Raw genomic sequence first — 24,552 nt, 5'->3', positions numbered from 1 at the left:
CAAAGCAGTTGTAAAATCAATCCAAAAAGAGTTGTGTTAAGATTGTATACACCATCAGCTTAGAAACCAAACCTGATACTGCTTTTACATATCTCAGAGCCCCCAGCCCAGTTCTGACTATAGCATCCGTTACATACCTGAAGACTGATTTAAAATAGATTAAAATATTGAAATTCTACCCATCAACTTACTCTGTGTGCTGACCGGCATAATGTTAGAGCAACTTTGTGCTTAATAAATTCTATAGAGATAATAGTAATGGTGGATCAGTTAGCCAAGTCAGGGGAAGATGACCTTTTTCTTCACTTCCAAGAGAGTACAGGCAGGCCTCTGGTTAAAAACGACAATAAATGCCAGAAATCACCACTAAACACAGTTTAACAGCATTTTAAAAATTATTATGCATGTTTTAAAATAGTATGAAGACCGTTCCTTTACTTGGCTTCTCCTGGCTTCACTGAACTTATTTTCTGATAAACCTCTACTGGTACCTTAATATCTTGCTTGAACTTGATTTTTGAAGCCAGGTTTCTAAGCAAGGCTTTGGCTTCTTTTCATAGAGAGACAATTCTATATTGTTTGAATTTTCGCAACAACCATGTATTACTTTAGTTACAAAGAGGATTATTTTTAGGAGATCAAGTATATAAAAATAAGGAGAAGAAAGGAAAACAATCTTCAAGGGGGGCGGGGTCCAGGAACACCTAGTTCGAGCTGAGAAATCTTTCTCTGGGGCGTTAACTGTCTGAGGTACATGTCCCTGGTGGACAGGATCAGAGAGAGCAGCAAAGGCTGGCACCGCCACCTGACTGTGGGCCCATCGAGGGGGAGGGCTGTGTCACTTGTTCCTTCTCTTCCTTTGGGTAGGAAAGAACCTGGCACACAAGACACCCTAAAGAAATGCTTGCTGAATATATAAATACCCTAATGGTTATTTTGAAAGTTCCATTTCATTATAAATTGAGATTTGTGTACCTGTGTAAAAAATAGAAGGCTAGTATCATAAGTCAATTCTGCTGAATTTAAAGAAATCATTATTTAAATGTCAAGAAGCAAATAACCAAGAGGGATCTTTCGAAATAGCTGGGGGATGAGGGAGTGAGTGAGATGAGGGAGGGCGTGAATGTCTCTGAAGGGAAATTACTAACTTATATCTAGAAAATAGTAGCGGGGCTTACGTAGGGCGTCTTTTCATTTTAACAGTGCCCTCCACATCACCCTTCTCTTTCTCTTCATGACGTTATAGAAATGACAATGAAGTACTCCAAAACAGAGTAAAACCTACGGGTTCCGCAGCCGGCGTGAAGGAAGGCATTCCCAGGAACGGTTTTAAAGCTAAAGTACCTTTGAGTAATAGCCATGAGAAGCTAAAATAGTACTTTTGTACTTTCGTGTCAAAATAGAAGACTGAAATAGAAACTGCAGTTATCAAACTAGCCAGAAGCCCCAGAGCCCTAAACTCAAGGATTGAAAATGATTAGAAAGCAACGATCTAATCAATTCTAGATATAAGTTCATGGTTGCACTTGTGTTGAGATTGGTAACAGTTAAGGTTAAGGAAAAAGACATCAAGTTATACCTTAGCATCTTTTGAAATATGCTCTGCGTGAAACAAGGTTGCTACATTATTGAATAATATAATTTAACTTTAGTTTTTTATTTGTGTACATGGTGACGTAAAAAGTCATTGTTCTAATCCAGATGTCAGAGGAGAATTGTGTCATTTGGATTGGATTATGGACCACCTAATGATGCTCACCACATGATGAGGTCCCCTAGGGCAGTTTGGCCTGACTACACGGGGACATGTGACAACTTGTTAAAAATTCAGATTCTCAGGCTGCACTCAGACCTGCTCTACCAGAATCTCTGGGGTAGTTCCAGGAATCGTGTTTTAATAAACTCTCCATTTGATTCTCATGCATGCTAAAGATTCAGAACATTGAAACATCACGGCAAGTGTCCACCTTTCTGTACTCGATAATAGTATATTTAATTATCATGAGAGTGACAATTAAAGAAAAGAACAAATATCCAACAAATAATTTTTCAATTCTGCTCAATCTTTGCACACGGTACACACCCTCTTTCTATTGCAATCAGAAAATGTGCTTCTGCTACAGGCTGGGGAGTGTAATATTAAGAGCAGCATAAACAAAATTACTAATTAGACCTAAATTTCACGGAAATCTTTTGTTTCCTACCTTGTTCATTTCTAGATAAGATAATAGACAAACAGCACACAGAATACCATTAAGAAGAACTAGCTAAATTACATTGTCTGTGCCTTGCTACTTTCCTTAAAAAGAATGAAAATGTTGGCCAACATGTACATTCATTCTCATCAGAGCTCCTAATTTCTTCTTCAAGGCTTGTCTTTTTCCCGAAGTGGTTCCATAGAAGATAGGAGTTGCTGAAATGTGGGACGCTTTTCTGGAAGCTAAATAAAAGAGAAACCCAATGGTTTAGTCTATGAAGGTTATGATTAAAAACATAAAATATAAAATGTTTTATACCTCAGTCCTAAAGCTAGTGACGTTTAAAATGTGGAAACTCTACAGACATTTCTACTAAAGAGAAAACTAGAGGCCTAAGAATTGGAAAAGAAAACATAGAAGTATTTTTTTTGCATAAGATATGACAGCAAACCTGGAAAAACCAAGAGAATCAATGATAGAACCAACCCAAGTATTAAGGAATTCGCCAGGAGACCAGTATATAAAATTAATATACAAAATCAATAGCCTTCATATGTACGTACAACCACTAATTTGAAGATATAATGGAAGAGAAAACCCCATTTACAATAGCAACAACACCAAAATAAAATACTAACAAAAATGCACCCCGTAAATGAGGAAAACTTTAAAACTCTGCTGAAAAATACAAATGTAGACTTGAAAAACATAGAAAAGCAAACGGTGCTTGTTCTGGAATAGGACAAATCAGTATCATAAAGATGTCAATTTCCCTAGGTTAGAATATAAACTAAATACAATCTCTAGTTCATAGATTTTTTTAAATATTCAAAAATAGCTGAGAAAACTATAAGGAAAGATGAGCAATGAGGGAGTGCTAGCCTACCTAGTGTTGAAACATGTTCTAAAATCTTTATAATTAAAACAATGCAGTGCTAGCACATGAATTGAGAACAGAGAACAGAGAAAGTCCCAAAATAAACCCAAATATGTATGGAAATTTCGTATAATGTTAGGGGGTATTTTGACACCATTAGATGCTATCTTATCCCTGAGGATAACATGGTCTTTAAAAAAATGGTGCTGCAACAACTGGGTAGGCATTTAGAAAACAAGATCTTTGAGTCTATCCTTTATACCATACACCAAAACAAACACCAACTAGATCAGAGACTTAAATGAAAAAGAATGAAACCAGAAAAGTACTAGAGGAAAATCTGACTGAATGCCATTATAATCTGGTGTGGGAAAGCCTATCTCTCACTCAGTTTTCAGAAGCAATAAAAGTAAACATTGATATAGTCAACTATACACTTTTTAAAAACTTTTGCACGGCAAAAACCACCATAAATTAAATCAAAAGATAAATGACAGACTGGGAGAAAATAATTACAACTTGTGTCACAGATAAAGTATTAATCTCTTTAATTTATAAGGGGATCTTTAAAATCGAGATGGGAGAAACAAAAACCTGATAGAAAAAGGGAAAAGACATGACATATAACTGTCAGAAAGATATACAAATGCCCTTAAAAATACACCTCACTCATAATGGAAGATGTACCTATGCAAGGTGCACTACAATGCCATTTCTCATCTGTCAGACTGGCAGGAATTCAGAAGCTTGACAATGGTTTGTGTTGGTGAGACTGTGGGATACTAGGCACATTGTTAGAGGGCCAACACCTGTGGAGAGGAATGTGCTACTTTTTTTAAAGACAGAAATGGAAACAAAAACACATATACGTACATGCGCCTTTTTATGCAAAGAAATATGGGAAAGGTAAATTGGCATCTAATGAAAATTGTGAATGTTCTTCCAAAAGTTGCAAAATAAAATATAAAGGGGAGACCAAAATGTACAGAATGCTCACTATATGCAGACCCTTCAACTGGGGATTGTCTCTATGCAAACCCCTCTCAAAGGATTCTGCCACAATTCACCCACTTTCCCGGACCAGCTGTGAAGAAGGAAGAAGGCAGTTGCTTCCTGTTCCGGGCACCCTGTCCATCTGACGGTGCAGTCATATCCCCAGGAGCTAGAGTGGGGAGGGCCAGGGAAGTTCCTGGCTTCAACTCAAAAACCCCTTGTCTGCTCCTCTTCTCCATCTGACAGGTGAGAGCAGTAAGTCAGCCTGATTGTGGGCAGTGATAGGTCTCTAACTCCCCTCTGACCCAGTCTGACCCTCTAGCTCTGCCTGGGGCTCTCAGCACCTCAGACATTACACTTGGGGTAAAAAGGGTGGGGCAGCCTTAAATAGTATTCAAAGCGCCGTAGGATGGGAAACCACGAAGCGTCCATACTCCAAGAGATAATTTAAGGCTAAACAATAAAATATTATTATGTGATGCAGTCAGCAACCCTTCCAAAGTGGAACTCTAGGCTCCAACACAAGAGATTAGCAACTCTTTAAGTCGTGTGCAGCAATTTATTCTGAGCACCATGCATAGCGCCTGGTGCATAGGTACTCTGTAAATATAACAACAGCAAACACTTAGAGTACTTACTGTGTACCAGGCACTGTTCTAAGGACTTTATAATACTAACTCATTCAATTCATACAATAATCCTATAGGTTAAGTACTATTTCATAGTGAAGCACAGAGAAGTTAGGAGGCTTGTACAAGGTCACATGGCTAGCATTCAATCCAGACATTCTGGTTCCAGAGTCTACATGCTTAACCACGACACCAATCTGCCTTTTACCAGTGAATGAATGAATGCATCAAAGCATGAATGCAGCATTAGGCCCCTTTGTCAATGAGGCGGTACCATATAATGGCTATGAGCTATGGGCTCTTAGATCAACGTTCTTAAAAGTCCTCTATTGTCATGTCACCCTCAAAAGCCTTCAGTGGCTCCCCATTGCCTATAGAAAGCAAAACTCGCCCTCCTCTCCCTGTCATTCACTCTACAGAATCTGGACCAGATCTACTCTTCCAAATGAATTTCCAGCCCTTCCAACGATAGCTATAGCCAAGCATCACGCGCATTCTTGCCTCTGCAACTTTGCCTGTGCTGCTCTCACCTGGACACCCTTTGACAATGTCTCCTCTCACACACCTCTGGACATTCTGCGTGGATTTCCTGACCTGGTCGGATAGTGATGCATTCAGCAGGCTGGTCTCCCTCTCCTTTGAACTCTTCTTGTACTCGCCTATGTTTCCATTCGGTATGTATAATTATAAACTGCTTGGTGTTCTCAGTCCCACAGTGTGCGTGTGTGTGTGTGTGTGTAAAGACTGAGTTTGGCGAGGGCAGAGATGGAGCCTCATACTTCCTTAACATCCCCCTTAGTTCTACAAGCATAGTAGATGCTTTGCAAATTAATCTCTGCAATTTCAGCTCCATGTCTACCCCCAAAGATACTCTTACTCTCTACCTGCATGGGATGCTTTTATTCAGCATTTGGGAGGCATGGGAAGAGAGGATGGAATGGTGTCCATTACATGTTCTCTACACATGGTTGTATGTTCTCTGTTACACATATTCTATTTGAGGAGAGACCCCATAGTGTGTGGATAAGAACCGGCACTCTGATACTAGCTAGCCTGCTTCTTAGCTGTGTGACCTTGGGCAAATCACTCAACCTCTTTGAGTCTCTGTCTCCTCCTCTGCTAGTTTTAGCCATAATAGTACCTACGTCATAGAGTGTTTCCTCATGGATAAGTGAGTTAATATTTATCAAGTTCTCAGAACAGTGCCAGACATAAGCTGTTTGTTAAATTTTTGGCATCTACGTTGCTTGTTTTGGATTACAGACACTTGAGGGCGGGGTCCCAGGCCCATTTCCACCTGCTCTGTAGCAGGTGCCTTCCCTCAAAAATGCTTTGCCCAGCGGTGACACAGCAACCAGCCTGGATGTGACTGGCACCCCTTCCAGCTCCCCCTGGTGGTGCACTTGCCTCGTGCCAGCAGCTGTACATGATCTGGTAGATGGTGTCTGATGCCAGTTGGGGCCGATAGAGCCTGTGGCCCTGGGAGACCTTCACAACCACCTGGGAGTTGTCATACAAGTCGTAGGGCTGCTTCCCCAGGCTGAATACTTCCCACATCAGGATCCCTGCACCGCACCAAGGGGTGGCCGGCAGACAAAGAGGAAAGAGAGCCAACATCAGAAGGGACAGAGTTTGTCAAGTGAGCTTCACGCGCCAGGTCAGGAAGGCTATGGGTCAGAGTGAGGGATCCTTGGGAAATGAGTCCTAGCAAAACGGGCACGGTATGGAAGGTGAGCCTGTACCATCATTTCTGGAGCCCAGGGCCTCTTCCCGATGTTCCCTGAGACCTGGATGCTTGTTCTTGCTGGTAAACAACCAGCAAGGGCAGCTGCAGAGGGAGCTACCTGGGACCAAGATTCTTGGACTGCTTCCCAGAGGCAGTTGGGGCTTCAGCCCACAGTGATGACCACCCAGCTCCCACCCTTAGGAGTGGTTGACTGAAGTCTTTGCCCTTTCTCTCACCCTGCTTGGGCAGTTGTGTGCAACGATTTCACTGCACAATCAAATCACCTCTCAGTGGAAATGTAAAGACAAAATCATTGACAACATTCCTCCTCTTCCTATTGCCACAATAGTTCATAATATGCTGTGGGTCTTTTGAGAATCTGATAAAAGCCATTGGCTCTCCCTCGGGAAAGTGAACACACAGTACTTCTGAGTTCCCTGTCTGGAGATTCACAGTGCCCCAACAAGGGCATCACAGACTCCAGGTTAGGAAACCGAGGTCCGGTCATGGTGGTTAAGAGAGTGGCATTTGGGGTCAGTCAGATGTGGCCTTTGAAGCCCAGTCCTGCCACAGATAGGCGGGGCAAGTTTCTTAACCCTTCTCAGCTCAGGTTCCCCATCTGTAATATGTGGATATTTGCACATCATAGAGTTGCCGTGAGGATTAAATAGGATACAACATGCAGAGCACTTACAAGAGCACCGGGACATTTTAACTGCTCCCTAAATGGTGGCCATTTGCTGTTCTACTGGCCGAGCCGGAGAATTTCAACAGTCAGCCAGTTTGAAAAGCTTGGAAAACCAGAAATACGTAAGAAGGAAGAAAATTGTTCTAGAATCATTACTGAATTACTACCTTCAACTCTTCTTTGACTTTAAGGGCTACAGATTTTACGTAAAATATTTACAATAAGGCAATATTACAAGCTGTTATGGCTGTATTTTTTTTAAACTTTCTAAAACAATCATCCAAAAGCATGTTGCCCCCTTCACAATTCTCTCTTTGCAAGGCTATCCACTTATCTCAAAAATAGTATCATTGCTTCAAATATCTGTGGGACTCCTCCCTGAGAATTGCTTTCAGAGGCCCTGGTTCATTTTGAATAACCTCATCGGGGACAAATTTTTAAGAATAGATTTAACTTTTGGAAACAGCCAGAAAATTTCTTTCATATCTTTCATAAGGCATATCCATTGATACAAGGAGACTTAAACTAATTTTGGCAAGTTAATCAGCACAAAATGACATAGATATTCACCAAAATGCTATCTTTGTGTTTTTTCCTTTTTCCATGTACATTGGATTATTTTTTTAATGAACAATACCACTTTTACAAAAGGAATAATTATTTTTAAAAATTGTGTCACATAGAAAAATGAATGGCTACCTAAATTTTCCCTTTTTTCAGACAGTCTTTTGGATGTCACATAGAAAATCTAATTATGCTTATGGACTAAGACAGGCCAGAAACAGGTCTCAGTTGCATTTAATATATTCTGTAACTTTCTAATAATTGGGATTATTTATCCTAAATCCATCTGACAGTGGTTGTAAACAGGACTGACATTCCTCACCATGTAGAAAAATATCAGAAAATCTATAAAATCGCAATTTAAGAATTGTTTCTGTTTTCTAATTACTTTTATTAAATTTCAAAATAGATCTTTTAATAAAATAGAGGTCAGCAAAGTTTTTCTGTAAAAGGCCAGAGAGTAAGGATCTTAGGCTTTGCCGGTCACGCAGTATCAGTGGCAAATACCCTACTCTGCTGTTGCAGCGCAAAATCAGCCAGAGACAATACAGAAATGGATGGGCGTGGCCGTACTCCAGTAAAACTTTATTTACAGAAACAGGCCACTGGATTGGGTCCTGGGCTGTGGTTTGCTGACCACTGATCTAAACGATGAATTTTAACGAGGACACTAGTTGGAATTGGTATGGTCCAAAGAAAGCACTGAGTCACGTTTGGTGTTCACACCAGGCATGCCGAAAGAACCCATCAAGTCAGGAGGGAATGGTTGTCACAGCTGCCTTCTCACAGAAACTCGATGACTTCATTTTAAGCCCTTCAATGTTTCGGACTTCGCGCAAACTCGGTTTTAATTTTTAATGACTACTTTTTAAAAACTGTTTGAAATCTTCAGTGGAAGAGCTTTTATCCCCTATGATTTGATGAGAAGGTGCTAGCAGGATGCAGATTATACAATATGTGGCAGACATCTAACACCGACCCAAGAAAAGGTCATCACCATCTTCAATCTCTTGCTTGTCTCAGGCCACACAGGTAATTTCGTAACTGCTCAGAGCTTTTGCTAAAAATGGATGTTGCTGCTCTTGTGGTTTCCTGTTGTGGAAACCAGCTTATGCAATGGGGCTGGGGCCTGTGCGGCCACATTCTTACCAAATGCCCATACGTCTGACTTGCTGCTGTATTTGAAGTAGTGAAACACCTCTGGGGCTGACCACTTGACTGGAAACTTTGTTCCTACTGAACTGACATACTGGTCATCAAGAACATACCTGCAGGGAAGAATCAACATAGATCTTAAGCCACTTGGCTGTGCAAAATGGGAAGACCTCTGCTGGCCACCATTGTCTCCATGGCGGTACAGGCTGCTGAAGGACATAGAGCCATCCAGCCTCAGCCAAACGCCCCGGTTTTCTGGATCTTTTGCTTCCTTTCAATGTGCAAGCTTCACTAGAGGCTGATTACGACTTGTAATCTTTAAAAAATGATATCTAGGGGCCAGCCCCATGGCCAAGTGATTAAGTTCTCGCACTCCACTTTGGTGGTCCAGGGTTTCGCCGGTTTGGATCCTGGGCACAGTGCAGACATGACACCGCTCATCAGGCCATGCTGAGGCAGCATCCCACATGCTACAACTAGAAGGACCCACAACTAAAAATATACAACTATGTACCGGGGGGCTTTGGGGAGAAAAAGGAAAAATAAAATCTTTAAAAAAAAATCTAATTTTGAAAATACCAAAATCTGAAGGCAAAATGTTTAGTAAATATCAAAAACCACCAAAATGTAAAACTAAAAGCACTCAGAATCCCACCCCCAAAATAACCTGTAATTCTACCATTCAAGACACATTTTTGCTTGTATTTTCCAATCTTTTTTTTCTGTATATAATTCGAACAAAATTGGGTTTCTGTTGCATTGCAGTTTGCTTTTATTTTTCTTCTAATGGCATATCAAGAACATTTTCCCCATATGGTCACATTTCTTCTGCAGCATCATGTTTATTAGCTGAATAGTATTCCCTCTGATGGATTAACATAACCTGCTTAACCATGTAAGTTGCTTCTAATCTTCTGTTATAAACAATGATGAAAAACAATATCCTATGGAGATATCAAGACCATAATATATTCAAAGATGTGCCCTATACTTTTGTCTGTAATAATGATAAAAATGGAAGCAACCTCAATGGCTATATGTTGAGGAGCAATTAAATATAAAATGGCAAATTAATGCAATAGAATAGTGTGCAGCCATGAAAAATGAGATAGTTCTATATTTATCAAAATAAAAAGATGCCCATGGTATATGGCTATGTGCAAAAGCAGGTATATATAATGTGATTCCATTTTTGTGGGAACAAACGGTAAGTGTACATATTTGTGTATATGATTGGGTATACATAGGAATAAGGTGTAAAAGGACATCCACCAAATGTGTTAGCAGTAGTTGGTCCCAGTGCTGAAAACGAAGTGAAGGGGTCAGGGGCAGATTCTACTTTTTACTTTATACACTATTGCTGTATTTCCTATAATAAGCATGTATTATTAATATAATTAACAGAGGGGAACCTTGTATATTTGCCCACAAAAAAGAACAACAAAATAACAACTCAACTCAAAAAAATAGGAAAATGAAAATTATGGAAACTGAAATTTTGGATACACTTTGTAGGAAACTTTACACACCAAAATGTGTTAGAGATATTTACTGTAATTAAAAATATCAGAAAAAGCTGATTTGGCAAATCATTCTTTGAAATATTAACAATCATAATAAATAAATAACACATTCATAGGATTATAGACAGCACCTTCCATACTTCCCTCCCCAGGCCCCCCTCAGCTTCTCAGACACCCGGAAACTACCCTGGCACCCCTGACTGGGTTCTGCTCATGGCTTAAAGCTCCCTTCAAACCATCAGGACCAAGTTAAGTCACAGGCATCTGAACGGTGGGACCATAGATCTTCATGACCAACAGGGCCTGGTGCATGGCCTCCAGGATGCCTTATTCAGAGCAAGACCTTGTGTCTCCCTTTTCCTAAGCTACAAAGAACTTGATGGTCTATTCCCTGGATGCTAGCATACCAGCCAACGTTCCTGCTTTGAGAACAAGGTGGGGATCAGTTCCCTTGTCCTGGGAGCTTCCCCTGCCCTAAGGAGCCATGAATAGCTTTTACTCTTGCGCTCCCGAGAGCTAGACATTTGGAGTGTCAGTGTAGGAGACTCAGTGTATGATGGTTGGAGTGATGGCAGGTAGCACACACCTAAAGGGATATCTTGCCAATATTGAGGGGTCCCAGAAGAGGAGCATTTCCTAATACTGAATTTTGGGGAAGACTTAAAAAAATAGATCCCCCTATAGTGTTTTAGAGCCATGTTTGCTAAATATAGAGCTGGCCTTAGCCAACACTTCAGGTCTCTTTGAAACTGCATTATTCTTTCTCAGAATTATGTGAGCTTATGTTGAATCAGCACAACTTTATAGGTGTATTTTGTCTCAACATTAGGGACATCTACTTGCCTTCTGGACTAAAATGTGAGCATATGAGGGCAGGGACTATCTGACATATCAGTATCTCCCACAGGCCCAGGTATCTAGTAGGCACCCAATAAATCTTTGTTGAATGGAAAGGCCAACATGTATGTCTTCATTTCCCATGTAAAATCATGAAAATTGACTCTGAGGCTTAAATAGCATGAGGATTCAGAATCAAGGAAACAGAATACTCTTTTAAACTGCTGTAAGAATCAAAATAATTTCTCCAAATCATGAAGTGGTGATAGAATGCTCACCAAGAGAATTTCCGAGTCTACTTCCATGTCTTACTTGGTGATACATAAAATGTAATGACACGACAACAAAATCTTTCCTAGTGGTAATGCTATGCCTATTTGAACATATATTGAGAAAAAAGCAGAAAGGGCTAAAGGAGCCTTGATTGAATTAAAAATATATGTAGCCAAATAATCTGGCTGTAGCATGTTATATTTAAATATTTAGGATCTCTCATGGAATTTATTCCTAAGTTTAGAAAATATTTATTAGAGTGTTAGAAGAACTAAAAGGGACTTTGGATGATTTCTGAAGAACAAGTCCATCTTACAGGTGAAGAAATGAGGTGAAACATGTTTCACAGGTAGTCAGAGGTAGTATGGGGGAGGGGATCCAGGTTTCCAAGGCCCTAATTCAGAGCAGATTCTACGCCCCCACAAAGTCTTCAATTATGATGGCATTTAGATGTGAATGGAAATCTCTCTTTCATAGGTTGCCCCTTTGGAGCCGGCTTACCTCGTCATTCCAAAGTCAGATACTTTCACAGAGAGATCACTGTCCACCAAGCAGTTCCGAGCCGCCTTTGGAGGAAAAACAAAATTACCAAGTAGTAAAAGTGACCAAGAATCCGATGTCAGAATCCAGCATTTTCCTTCTCTTTGGCAGAGTTCTCAGCAAAATCTAAGATTGCCTATCAAAAACCCAAATGTTGAGAAGCTGTCTTTTTTCCTTTGCAGTTTTCAATTTTTTGAAATGAAAATGTGCTTCCCTAAGTGTTTTCACCCAAGCATCCATCCTTGTCAAACAACATGAAAGGTATTTCACATTAAACACAGAACCTCAGCCCATCAACGAGAAGGGAAAAATTATTTCTAGGGGTTTCCTCTCCACCACTAGGATACCGTGCATTAAGAAGGGCTTTGAAGGCATGATGCTGCACTGAGACTCAGAGAATGCACTGGCCTGGTGTGCATGGCATGTTTGCTATTCAGGACAAGGAAATCTCTAAAGATAAGCACCAGTACATAGCAAGCTGAACAATCCCCACTCCCACCCTGACCCAAAGACACCAATTTTATTTCCTTTTTTTTTTCTTTTGTTTTTTCAGTTATCGTATTAAGTGACTGCTTTAGCACTAAGCCCTTCCCGGAGTAAAGGTCAACTTGGGTTTAAAGGTTCCGAGAAACACTAAACTGACCAAAGCCTTTCCTTTCCATCTGTTTTCCTTCATAGCACAATGCAACTACATAGATCTTGATGGCTTCTTTGACTCTTTCTGTACTTTAAATATTTTATTTTGAAATTGTGGTTTTCATTACAAAACTGTCATGTATTTAAGCAAGTCATAAGTAGGCAAAGTAAAAGTGAAGATGCCCTCCTTGCCATCCCTCCTGATGGCCCACTGCTGGAAGCGGGAACTGTGGATTGCTTTCTTTCCTTTCTTTGAGCTTCCAATGGCTTTGCTTACCAAGTCCCGATGTATGAACTGGTGCCTCTCCAAGAAGGCCATGCCTTCACAAACGTCATAGCACATTTCCAAGAGCTGGGAGGGTTCAAGTCCTTTTCCATGACTCTTCAGGTAATTAAGCAAGCAGCCATTGGTTATATATTCAGTCACTATGTATATAGGGTATTTCTTTGAACACACTCCGTAGAATTTCACCAGCTTGGGATGGCTGAGTTTCCTAGAAACAACAGATTTTCAAAGTTCAGTACTGAATTTCCACACTCCATTTTCCAGATGTCCTGAGGAAGAATCATTCTCAGATTTTTGTTCATTTTAATTTCCCCCTTCTACTTGATCAGAGAAAGAGAGAGGAAAGTTTAGGATTTTATTTTGTGAGCGTTAGCCTTTGGAGGCAAACAGTGCTGCCTCACATTGGACATTGACAACCCCAGCAGCAGTTTAGCAGTTGCGGGGGCTGTGTTCAACTTACCTGCAGAGAATCAGGGAAGCAATGGTCTGTTGCCTCAGAAATCCTGTTTCGTCTCGTGGCACTTGAGAACTTCCATGACTGATTTGGAGGAAGCTATAGCGTAAGAGCAATCACTTCCATTTTAAAGCATCTAATTTTCATATCTAAGTATTTTATTCTAAAAAATTTGTTTCAGGGGCCAGCCTGGTGGTGCCGTGGTTAAGTTTGCACATTCTGCTTCAGCAGCCCGGGGTTCGCCGGTTTGGATCCTGGGTGTGGACCTACACACCGCTTGTCAAGCCACGCTGTGGTAGGTGTCCCACATATAAAGTAGAAGAAGATGGGCATGGATGTTAGCTCAGGGCCAGTCTTCCTCAGCAAAAAAGAGAAGGATTGCTGGCAGATATTAGCTCAGGGTTAATCTTCCTCAAAAATTAATTAATTAATTTAAAAAATAAAAATAATTGTTTGAGAATATGAAGGGCATAGGAAAAATGGAAATAGTTGCCATGTTAGGGAAGTGAGATTAGGCGTTATTTTTCTTTCTTTTAAAAAAATTCATTTTATATTATTGTTACATTATTCTTTCAATAATAAATTTAGAAAATAGTAACCACATGTCACAGCACTTCTGGTAGGTCATGATGGATGGACACTCAGCTATCATGATGTTCACCAACTTGTCCTTATGTGATTGATCTATTCTCAATAGATAGATTCAGGTAATTAAGGATGATTCTTTAATGTTCAGATGCGTAAAGTAAATCCAAATTTAACCTGTTAACTTGTAAACTTTTTAATAAATAAGGGTTTATGAAATATTTAGTTATTTTCTTCCTTCTTAGTTTAACTATAGGGACATGACTTATCATGTTACTCAAGGCAATGAGCTCAGTTATGTATCTTTCAGCAAGTTCGGAGACCTGCATGGTACTCAGCATTGCTCCCTTCAGAGGGAGGGCTTGTGGTGGGACAAAGGTCCACCACCCCATAAAAACTGTTTCTTGAGCAAATTCAGTCACTGACTGACAAGCTTATGGTGGGAACACCATGTCAACTGATATGTCCCACATGACAGGCCTCAGTTTCACCATTACATTTGGGATTTAACAATTTCCCCTTATGGTACAGTTTGACCTCTTTCGTTATGACTAAGTGATTTGGTAATGACTTTTTATGATTCTTTATGATTACCAGCTTAGTAATAGCAAAAAATATGTTTTAAAGTCACACCAGGACACAGGGGTTACACCATGAGCCTAAGGGAGTTTCAGCCAGATTTTTTTGTCCTACACAAAGAAGACATCAAGGGCCCTCTCCCCACTTTTATGACAGCACAATTGCCAAAGGCAGAACCATCGACATAATTTGCAGGGACTAGTGCAAAATGAAAAGGCAGGGATTCCTGTTTAAGAATTATTAAGCATTTCAAGATGGTGACAGCACAGCATTAAACCAAGTGAAGAGCCCTTCAAAGTGTGGGGCCTCTCCACAGGGCAGGTTGCATGCCCATGAAGCCAGCCCCAGCCAAAGGCTTATATTCACATGGTACCTTTGCTTCCAAACAATTCTGCAATTGTGGTAAAAGTGATTGTTCTGATTCTCCTGGCACCTTTGGCCTTCATAAAGGAATGACTAAGGAAATGGACACTGGAATGTCTGCCCTGGTTTGCATCTCTGCTTTGCCGCTTTTACTAGCTTGGTGACCTTGGGCAAGTTATTTAACATTTCTGTGCTTCAGTTTCCTATAAAACAAAGATAACCATGGTACATCTCTCATAGGCTTCTTATGAGAACTGAATGTGTTAATATCTAGAAAGTGCTCGGAGAGATGCCTATAAATACTACCTAAATGTTTTAAGTAAAATTTTTTTAAAGTGCTATTATTCTGTAATGGGCTAGGATTTGTGATTTCAACTATCTTTGACCACAGTCCTGCTATAGCATTGTTTTCACATCATGCTGATCGGGTCCCGAAAAGTAGGATGACCAGCTGTGTCAGTTTACCTAGCACTGAGGGGTTTCTGGGATGCAGAACATTCAGCACTAAAACCAGGCAAGTCCCAGGAAAACCCGGATGATTGGTCACCCTTCAAAGTCTGATTCACATGTTGACAAAAAGAGGTAGAATCATCAAAATAATTCTTTGTGGGGCAGGCCCAGTGGCATAGTGGTTAAGTTCGTGCACTCCACTTCGGCAGCCTGAGGTTTGCAGGTTCAGATCCCAGGTGCAGACTTACACACAAGCCATGCTGTGGTGGTGTCCCACATACAAAATGGAGCAAGATTGGCACAGATGTTAGCTCAGTGACAATCTTCCTTAAGTGAAAAAAAGGAAGATTGGCAACAGATGTTAGCTCAGGGCCAATCTTCCTTACACACACACGATAATAATAATGACAATAATAATAATAATAATTCTTTGTACTTACATAGACGAGAGAGAGAGAGAAAGAACAGAGAAAGAGAACACATATGTATTGCCAAGAACTGAGGACAGTGCTTGGAGCTGAGGCCCATTAGGAAGGGCATCTTCACTTGTCAGGTGAGGAAAGAAGTAGGGTGAGAAAGGGATTTTTACCAGACTGTACTGAAGCTACCAGGAAGGAAAAGGATACTGTCCATAGGGCGTTAGTGTTCAGTATTGCTTTAGTCCTGCCCACTAGAGGCTCCTGCTCTTGGGCATGTGTTTTACAGGGCCCCACTCTGTTCCTCATCCCACTATGCACCTCCTCACAAGGCAAGGAGACCAAAGGGCCAAGAAGACATACCCACTCAGAACCTGTCCATCTCTTTCTCTATCACCCTCAGGGTACCAGGACTCTGGAATCCCCTGTCCACATGGTTCTGAGGCCTCTGCCAGGATCCGTGCAGACTCTTCCTAGGTCTGTCCCCCTAAGACTGAGCCATGCTGTTGAGATGCCTACCCCTAACCAAGATAATTAGCCAATAAATATTTATTTGCAGGAGACACAGGGAGTTTGGATGTACTGAATGCTGTGTCTGCCAATAAGTACTGAGTATAGGGCAGGATGGAGCTGGGGTTGGGAGGAGAAAAGACAGAAGTGGAGTTTGGGTGGAGGGGCACGGGCCAGAGGCTAGTTTCTCTAGAGTCTGAGAACTCTAAACTTGAATACAGCCTTTCAGGTTGTTATGAAGGTATACTTGTCAAAATAGGAGCATAGAACCGATTTTATTTAACAGTGTGTTAGCTTGTTTATAATTTCTATGTATTAATATCTATGATCTGTGGAGTCTTGCTCCAGGCGTTGTAAATATTAGGGACAGGACTGTTAGCATGAACGTCCTCTCACGGTGAGGGCTAAATTGTCATTCCTCAGAAGAAACTTACATCATGGTCTGGGCCTCCTGGAAGAATTCATCCTCTGACATGGAACCCTCCTTGATCATCTTAACAGCAACATCATACTCCCCCTTCCACTTGCCCAGATGGACCACTCCAAACTGGCCACTTCCCAGCTCCTTCAGCAGGGTAATCTCTTCTCTTTTCAGTTCCCAGAGTCCTAATAAGGCAAGACAGGCATTCTTTAGGATGGGAATAGAAGGCTTTGGGGCTAAAAGCTCTCCAAGAGATTTTCTCTCCAGTGAGAGTTTCCAATTGATAATATGAAGGATAGCAAGACTTTTTAAGTAGCCCACTTAAAAAAAAACCCTTAGTGATGTGGTCTTATGACCTATTAGACCACATGATAATGCCACCTGGACAATATTGTTCTTGAAGCAGCTATAGTTATTAACAAGAAAGCTCTGAGTAAAAACACTTTGCCAACTAGAGGCAACTTGGAAAGGTTCAGTGTCAAAATGTGCTCAATGCCCTTAGCCTGGTAAAACATTGTTACATTTTCTTATAAAACAAATTAAACCATGATCTGGGTGGATGTCATTATCCTAAATACTCAAGGTTGAAGACTGGTTCCCCTGAACAGGCACAGAATCCCGGAAGAAGAAAGGAGAGGCAATGGGGTTCTAGAGGCTGATGATTGGGTTTATCAAGAGGAAGAATTTGACAATCTTTTTGGTAATGCTGGGGAGATTGCAGATTTAGATTGGGAGGACAGAATAGAGTTTGTTTTTTTTTTTAAGAAAATGAACAAATACATTAGAGCTGAAGCCCTGCCTGGTACAACCTGAGCAGGGACCTCCTTCCTGTCTTCCCTCCTTTTTCAGTAAATTAACTATATATATATACATTTAACCAAAAATGGTGGGAAATGGAGTTTAAGAGCCCAAGAGTGTGTCCATACCACTTCCCAAGGACACGGAGATGGGAACCTTGTTGGCCTTGGTCGACACAGGGTGGCGGAGTCGTGTGATCATGCCTGCAATGGAATCAGCACCACATCATCACATCATCAAACCATATCACACCAGATTACATCCTAATGGTTCACACCTCTGCTTATGCTCCCTCCAGAGCAGCTGAAAAAGCGCAGAGTTCAGGTTGCTGTGATGCAGACAGAGAATCCATCCTGACCATATTCATCCCGTAGTTGTACTAATTTGTTTTTGACTAATTAGCTCAGTGTAAAGCAAAAATTCAAAGAGTAAAACCAATTTATTTGACTTCAAAAAAATCCCATCGAAGTTAGTTGCTTGATGGAATCTTTCATTTAAAAAATTTTCCCTTTTTTATTTTGCTATCTCCTTATAGTCCTATATTTAAATATGTAAACACACAGCACATACATTTGGCAAAAATCCAAACAATTTAGAAGGGTGCAAAATAAAAAGCAAACCCCTTGAATTTTTAAAAATTGAACACATTACTAAATTGCATTAAGTGGTAAAGGCATTTTATTTGTTTACATCAAGTTATGGTAAAGCTGGGTTAAAACAGTCATAGTATTTACAATGGCTTGAAAGAACTCATTCAAAAAAATATATTTCTTGCTTTAAATGTGTGACGTTTTCCAAGTCACGAGAACTACCACACATGTCCTTTTTTCCTCCTTCCTTTTCCTATATATTTGTTTACTTTTTATATGAGTAAATCCTGAACCTTTAATAGACCAAAAAAAATTAGTGCATTCCTCCAAAATATGTATATATACAATTACTGCTTAATTGATAAATTATGTGAATCATAAAATATACTCACAAATAGAAAATTTAAGAGAATGAAATCTAAAAAAACAAACCTAAATAAACACTTTAATATTTTCTTCCTGTACTCTGTGGAGTTTCTTGAGCATCCTCTGGAGTGGAATCATTCCACTTGGATATGTCTATTTATAAAATACCTTTTCCAAAGGGTACTTTTGAGGTGCTACAGGTTAAAATAAACAATCGAGGAAATTTAGACAAAGGAAAAATGCAAGAACCAAAATGAAAACCAGGAGTAAGGCCAATTCACCAATGTGCACGCAATCAGGTCGGATAGAGTTGCACAAATTCGACGCTGAGCCCACAGTTTATTTTAACGCATTGTTAGAAATTCATCCAGTCACTGCCCATAAGCGGCACTGTTCTAGAAAAGACATTTAGAAGGGATCTCTTTTTTCATTTCTTTTTTGTCCAGCGTTATTGAGATGTTATTGACATATAACATATGTAAATTTAAGGTGTACAATGTGATGATCTGATACATGTATATATTGAGAAATGATTACCACAATAAGGTTAGTTAATCTCCATTAGAATGTATTTCTATATACATTTTCACTAGGTGATTAGGCAAAATTTGAAAAGAGTAAAAGCACCCAGTGTTGGTGAGGATGAGGGAAATTGCTGTTGGTGGGAGCGTATATTTCTGAAAAGCATTTGACTATGTCTAAATTTTAAATGTTCTTAGCTATTACAAATTCCACTTCTAGGGAATTTGGCTACAGAAACACTCTTACAGGTACACAGAGCTACATGTGTAGGACCTTGCACTGAAACATCGGTGTATTGTGAAAATATCAATAGAGGGTTAGGTGAATAAATTATGGAGTAATTCTACAATAGAATTCTATGTAACTGTTAAGTAGAACAAAGTAAGCTATGTATATTTGCATGAAAAGACCTCTAAGACACATTGAATAAAGAAAGTAGGCTGTGGGGCCAGCCTGGTGGCGCAGCAGTTAAGTGTACATGTTCTGCTTTGGTGGCCCGGGGTTCGCCGGTTCGAATCCCGGGCACGGACATGGCACCACTTGGCAAGCCATGCTGTGGTAGGCGTCCTACATATAAAATAGAGGAAGACGGGTACGGATGTTAGCTCAGAGCCAGTCTTCTTCAGCAAAAAGAGGAGGACCAGCAGCAGTTAGCTCAGGGCTAGTCTTCCTCAAAAAAAAAAAAAAAAGAAAAGAAAGGCTGAAATGTAGTATGTGTTGAATGATCTCACCTCTGTAAAAATATAATGTGTATACCTACATATGCAAAATTTATCATTATATATATAATGACTAATAACTGTTAGTATCAGCATAGAAAAAAATTTTGTCAGAATAGACATCAACTTGTCCATGACGATTACCCTTCCAATGATATACATTTCTATTATGTTCAAATTTTGCAAACAAGTTACTTCTACAGGCAGAAAAAAACCTGCAAATATTTTTATAAAGAGAATCTCTATTTCTAAGTCACTCAACTCACTCAACTCCATTTTTTCTGGCATTATAGAGTACATAATGTTATATTCCAGGAAACGTAGGTGAAAAATCACAGCAGGCATAGGGCTTGAGAGCATTCTTTCCCTACTTTCATGGTTCCCTATATAATTGAAAATATTAAGAGGATCAGTAGTATCCAAGAAAAGTGATATTTATCAACAAGGACTTATAAAAGAAAAACTGAAAAAAAATTACCTGCTGAATTGTGTTGATGATAGTGAATAAGCTTTGGAATGGAATCAAAACAGTAGTTTTCTGCCAGGTACAATTTGTTCTCAGCATTTGTATGCACATGGTAATGTTTGACGGTTCCTTTCTTATCACTGGTAAGGAAGAAAGAATGTTAGACTTATTTTTTTTAATGTTAGTCGTTTTTAATAAACAATTGAAGCTTGATTAAACAATGGCTAAATAATTAATTTAGTTGCATTTGTAAATCTTGGATAGGGAAGTCAGAGACGGTTTCTCAGTGTGGGCATCTGGTGTTTTTCTGGAGGCAGCCATGACAATCAGGAATTATGGAAGGCAGCTCCTCTGAACTCAACCGATCCTTTGTGCACATACAGAATTCATGTATAACAAAATTCCAGCTCTCTGGACTGTTCCTTCCCTAGTAAGTCTAAAGCTGGAATCTTCCTTTGATGATCGAGAGCCCTGCAGTTCTTTACGATCATTATTCTGAACACCAATTCTCTTTTAGGATAATAATAGAGATAAAAATCTGGGAGGCAAAGGTGATTAGGCTGTGGGTGTTCTCACCCAGAACATGGATGGGAGGCCCTTTTGGGAGTGGAATATGCAAGATGAAGTGGGTTAGGATATCCTTTAATTCCTCAGGTGAACTTGTATCTTTTTTGTATGAAACACTTTTTTTCTTTTGCTCTACTTTTAGAAAATAGCGGTGAATTGATGCACATTGGTTTAGGCTGATCAGGAATGGTATGCCTGTTTTGGATTTCAGAGCATGGTATAGCGTCAAGAACCGGGCTTGACTCCAGTTCTACTGCCTGCTAGCTACCTCATCTGGGTGTTATAAAGATTGAATGAGATTATCTATATATCAGTTTGCACTATGCTTCATGCATAAGAAACTATTAATAAATTGTGTTGCTGTCATGCCAGCCTAGTTAAAACTGCAATTAGAAAAAAGAGAAAGGGTATTTCTCTTTGTTGCAAATGGCTACTTGGCTCTTGGTCTCAGCATGAGAGTCACTCAAGCCCATTGATGGTGTTTCATAAAAGACGGCTTCTGGATTCATTGATTGGGATTGTTTTAATGTGATTCCTCATATACTTGCTAATTTATCTATTTGACCACCTTCAAAAATGAGTTTCGTGTCAAGAAGCTTGACTAGGAGGACTTCCGGTATCAGGTTTGGCTGGAACTGCAGGGCCAGAGTGCCACAGAGATTTTGCCAGTCAGTGAACCAAGTCTTCTCCCGGTTCTTACGTGGTTGGCTTTAGCCAGCATCCAGGTGCGCAACCTAGCACATGAGATGCCCCTAGGATGTGGCTTTTGGCATTGGAGAACGTCATATGACCGCTTAGGATACATCCAATTACCTCACATTGGAGGTAGGTACCCTAAAAAAATTCTTGAAATAAAATAGCTTTTTAATTATTACAAAAATATATATATGCACCACAGGGCAGGGTACATGAAGAGGGCACCAAAGCAGAATGACCATTCAATTCCACCATTAAAAAAGGATCACACACATAGAAATATTTTCTTTCAAAAGATCATAATCAAGATTTGGCCAGATTCTTATTCCGAAACATTGGGAATTTCAGTGTAGAAACAGGAGTGTGGTTGAAGGAACATGAACTTGGCTGTTGAAGGCCAGGCTTCAAGTCAGTCATTTATGAGCTTTGCAGGCAGGTCTTTGTAAGCTCTCTGAACCTCAATCCTCTTATCTGTAAAATGGTGCAAATAAAAATAGCTTTCCTATTTGCTTTGCAGGATGATTAGAAGGAACAAAAGAACTAATAACCAATGGGAAACTGGCTTGTAAAACTCTGGAGGGGGATCCTGATGTTGGTGACGATGACTTGCATGAGATGACTGTGGGTGTCTTACGTGCCTTAGTGTTGAGGTGGAGGTATTGGAGCAAGGAGAATTACTCTTTCTCAGCAACAGCAACAATAACAGTAATTGCTGTTAGTTTATTGAGTGCTTACTATGTGCCAGGCGCTGTTCTGATCCGATACATGAATTAACTCGCTTCATTCATAGAAAATAATAATCATTATTATGTCCCCTTCCAGATGAGGAAGTTGAGGCACAGTGGTTAAGAAACTTCCTAAATGTCATAAAGCTCTGGAATGGTAGAGTCAGGATTTGGACCCAGAAGTACAGCTTCAAACCAGGCCTCTTAATCACAGAAAGAGGATAGCCCACTAGAAGGAAGCTGTCCAGGAACACAGCTACACTGATTTAACCTTCTGCTGACTCTGCCCCCACTGGAAAGACTCGCTAAAAACCAGACTCTGGGGTAGGTTTCTCAGCTCAGCAGGTGGCTCAGGCCAAGAGTGTAGAGGCTTCATTGCTGTTTTTCTCTCTTTCAGGCTTATGACTGAATCAAGGAAAATAACCCAGGATTTCTTTAGCAAATGTTTACTGAGGGGTGCTGTGCGCTGGGCACTCTGTTGCTGCCTGGGACAGGCAGGAGGGGATCAGCCACAGCACAGCCTCTTGGAAATTGTAGGGGAAAAGGCAACTGCAATGGTCACATCCAATAGAAATACTTTGATCCCAAATTCCAGGCTTTAAAGAAGATGTCTTACCCCAAAAATGTGACTAAGTGACAGGCATATTCAAAGAACATACTCAAAAGATAAAAGAAATAAATTCATGTCATACTTACTTCACAGCCTTACTAAATAAGGACACTGTGTACATTCCCGCCTGGCTGGAATTTCTAACCATAAACGCTCCTTCTTTTCCCTGAAAAGAAATGTAAATGCGGAAGGAACAGAAAACGTTTTCATTATTCTTGAAAACTATTTTTCTTGGTAGGTGGTAGGAAATTAGATCTTTTAGATCCACTTTAAATGTCATTGATGACACAGATTATCCAACAGTTGGCACAGAAGGGGACCCACGGTTTAGCTTTCCTCCTTTTCTCACTCAGTTTCTTTACAGTTCTACCCCGTGTGCCTCAACTTTTCTTTTCTAGTTAATTTTTAACCCTCTCTGGCAATTTTCTCTGTTTTGTGTTTGTGCAAGCCTAATGTTTTAATCTTTCAGAAATAAAATTTAAAACCGGATATCGCCTATCACGCTCTTTGAAGGTTTTAGAAAACCAAAGATGCAGAATAAATCATTTGTTAAAATTCTATGCTCGGCTTGTCTTTCTTAATGACTTGAGCTAATTCTAAGCAGATCCAGCTTCAGAAAGAGCAGATAATAAACTATGAATGTGACCAAATACTGAGTTAGGTAGTGAAGTCATCACATTCTCACTAGTACCCCTCAAAGAAATAATGGGTGTGTTTTATTAGGTTGAACCATATCAAAGTGTCATTTTTGTAGGTCAGAAGTTTGCTCTTGGTAATTCCATACCAATTGGTAAGAAAATCAGGTTGATTTATCCCCTGTTACATCTGCTGTACTCTGGTTGAAGTCCTAATGAGCAGTGACAGAGCTGAGGTAGACTCTTACACAGATGGCCCCAATGAGTCATCTCTCTGTGTTCGTGCCCTGTGTAGTCCCCTCTCACGTTAACTCTGGGCTGGGCCACGTGACTTGCTTTGGTCAGTAGGATATTAGCAAACATGACAAAAGCAGAGACCAGATAAATGCTAGCACTGAACTGTGGGGCGTGTCCTCTTCAACCACTGTCTTGAGATCACCATGCTGGGAGGAAGCCCAAGTTAGCCACATGGAAAAGAATTATGGCACCCCGGTTGACTGCCTCAGCTGAACTCCACCCTCTTGTCAACCCACCAGCTAAATGCAGCCATGTGAGTGACCCTAAGCAAAACTTGCAGAAATGGTGAGAAATCATAAATCTTGTTTCAAGCCACTAAATTTTGAAGTGGCTTATTACACAGCAATAGATAATGGATCAGAGGAAGTGGCTATATGTGAAGGGCCTGGTATCTCATCTGCTGGATGACCAACGCTATGGTGACTTGACTATCGTTAGCAATAAAGTTTCTATGACAGGTGCACTATCCTCTGGGCCCAACAATAGAAAGAGATTCTTAAAGCCTATTTTAAAGACTAGATTATTTACCTTTTGTCTCAGTAACTGCTCAGATTGTGACCTGGAGATGTCACCTGCAAACCAGCTGCAATAAAAAGGAATTCCGTATTTGAGAATTAATAATTTTTAATTGCATAAGTTGTCATCAACTTTCTAATCTATAAAATGAGATGTTGGCCTAGATCAAGGGTTTCCAAACCTGGCTGCTCAAGAGAATCTCCTGAGGAGCTTTTCAAAAGTTCAGATTCCTAAGTCTCCATCACCCAGTTATGATTCTGGGGTGGGGCCTGCATATCTGTATTTTTAAATGGGCTGGCATTTAGAAACCTTTGGCCTCCTTCTAGGCGATCTCTAAGTTTT

General features: G+C 40.2%; 1 protein-coding gene across 2 annotated transcripts in view; it reads right to left on the bottom strand.

Annotated features, from left to right (window-relative positions):
• Positions 1–1,968: 1,968 nt before the first annotated feature.
• Positions 1,969–24,552, bottom strand: part of BMX (BMX non-receptor tyrosine kinase) — a 51,002-nt gene continuing 28,418 nt past the window's right edge. For both annotated transcript variants that reach the window (XM_001490091.7, XM_070256954.1), the window contains exons 10-19: positions 24,223–24,277; positions 22,849–22,928; positions 20,177–20,304; positions 17,630–17,704; positions 16,717–16,888; positions 12,917–13,133; positions 11,965–12,029; positions 8,825–8,943; positions 6,105–6,262; positions 1,969–2,440 (exon numbers count right to left, since the gene is read on the bottom strand). In XM_001490091.7, coding sequence (XP_001490141.4) covers positions 2,366–2,440; positions 6,105–6,262; positions 8,825–8,943; positions 11,965–12,029; positions 12,917–13,133; positions 16,717–16,888; positions 17,630–17,704; positions 20,177–20,304; positions 22,849–22,928; positions 24,223–24,277 — 1,144 coding nt within the window. In that variant the 3' untranslated portion in view covers positions 1,969–2,365. The remainder of the gene's footprint in view (positions 2,441–6,104; positions 6,263–8,824; positions 8,944–11,964; positions 12,030–12,916; positions 13,134–16,716; positions 16,889–17,629; positions 17,705–20,176; positions 20,305–22,848; positions 22,929–24,222; positions 24,278–24,552) is intronic.

Source organism: Equus caballus, chromosome X (assembly GCF_041296265.1).
Source record: "Equus caballus isolate H_3958 breed thoroughbred chromosome X, TB-T2T, whole genome shotgun sequence".
Taxonomy (NCBI): domain Eukaryota; kingdom Metazoa; phylum Chordata; class Mammalia; order Perissodactyla; family Equidae; genus Equus; species Equus caballus.
This window is presented reverse-complemented; position numbering and strand designations above follow the sequence as displayed.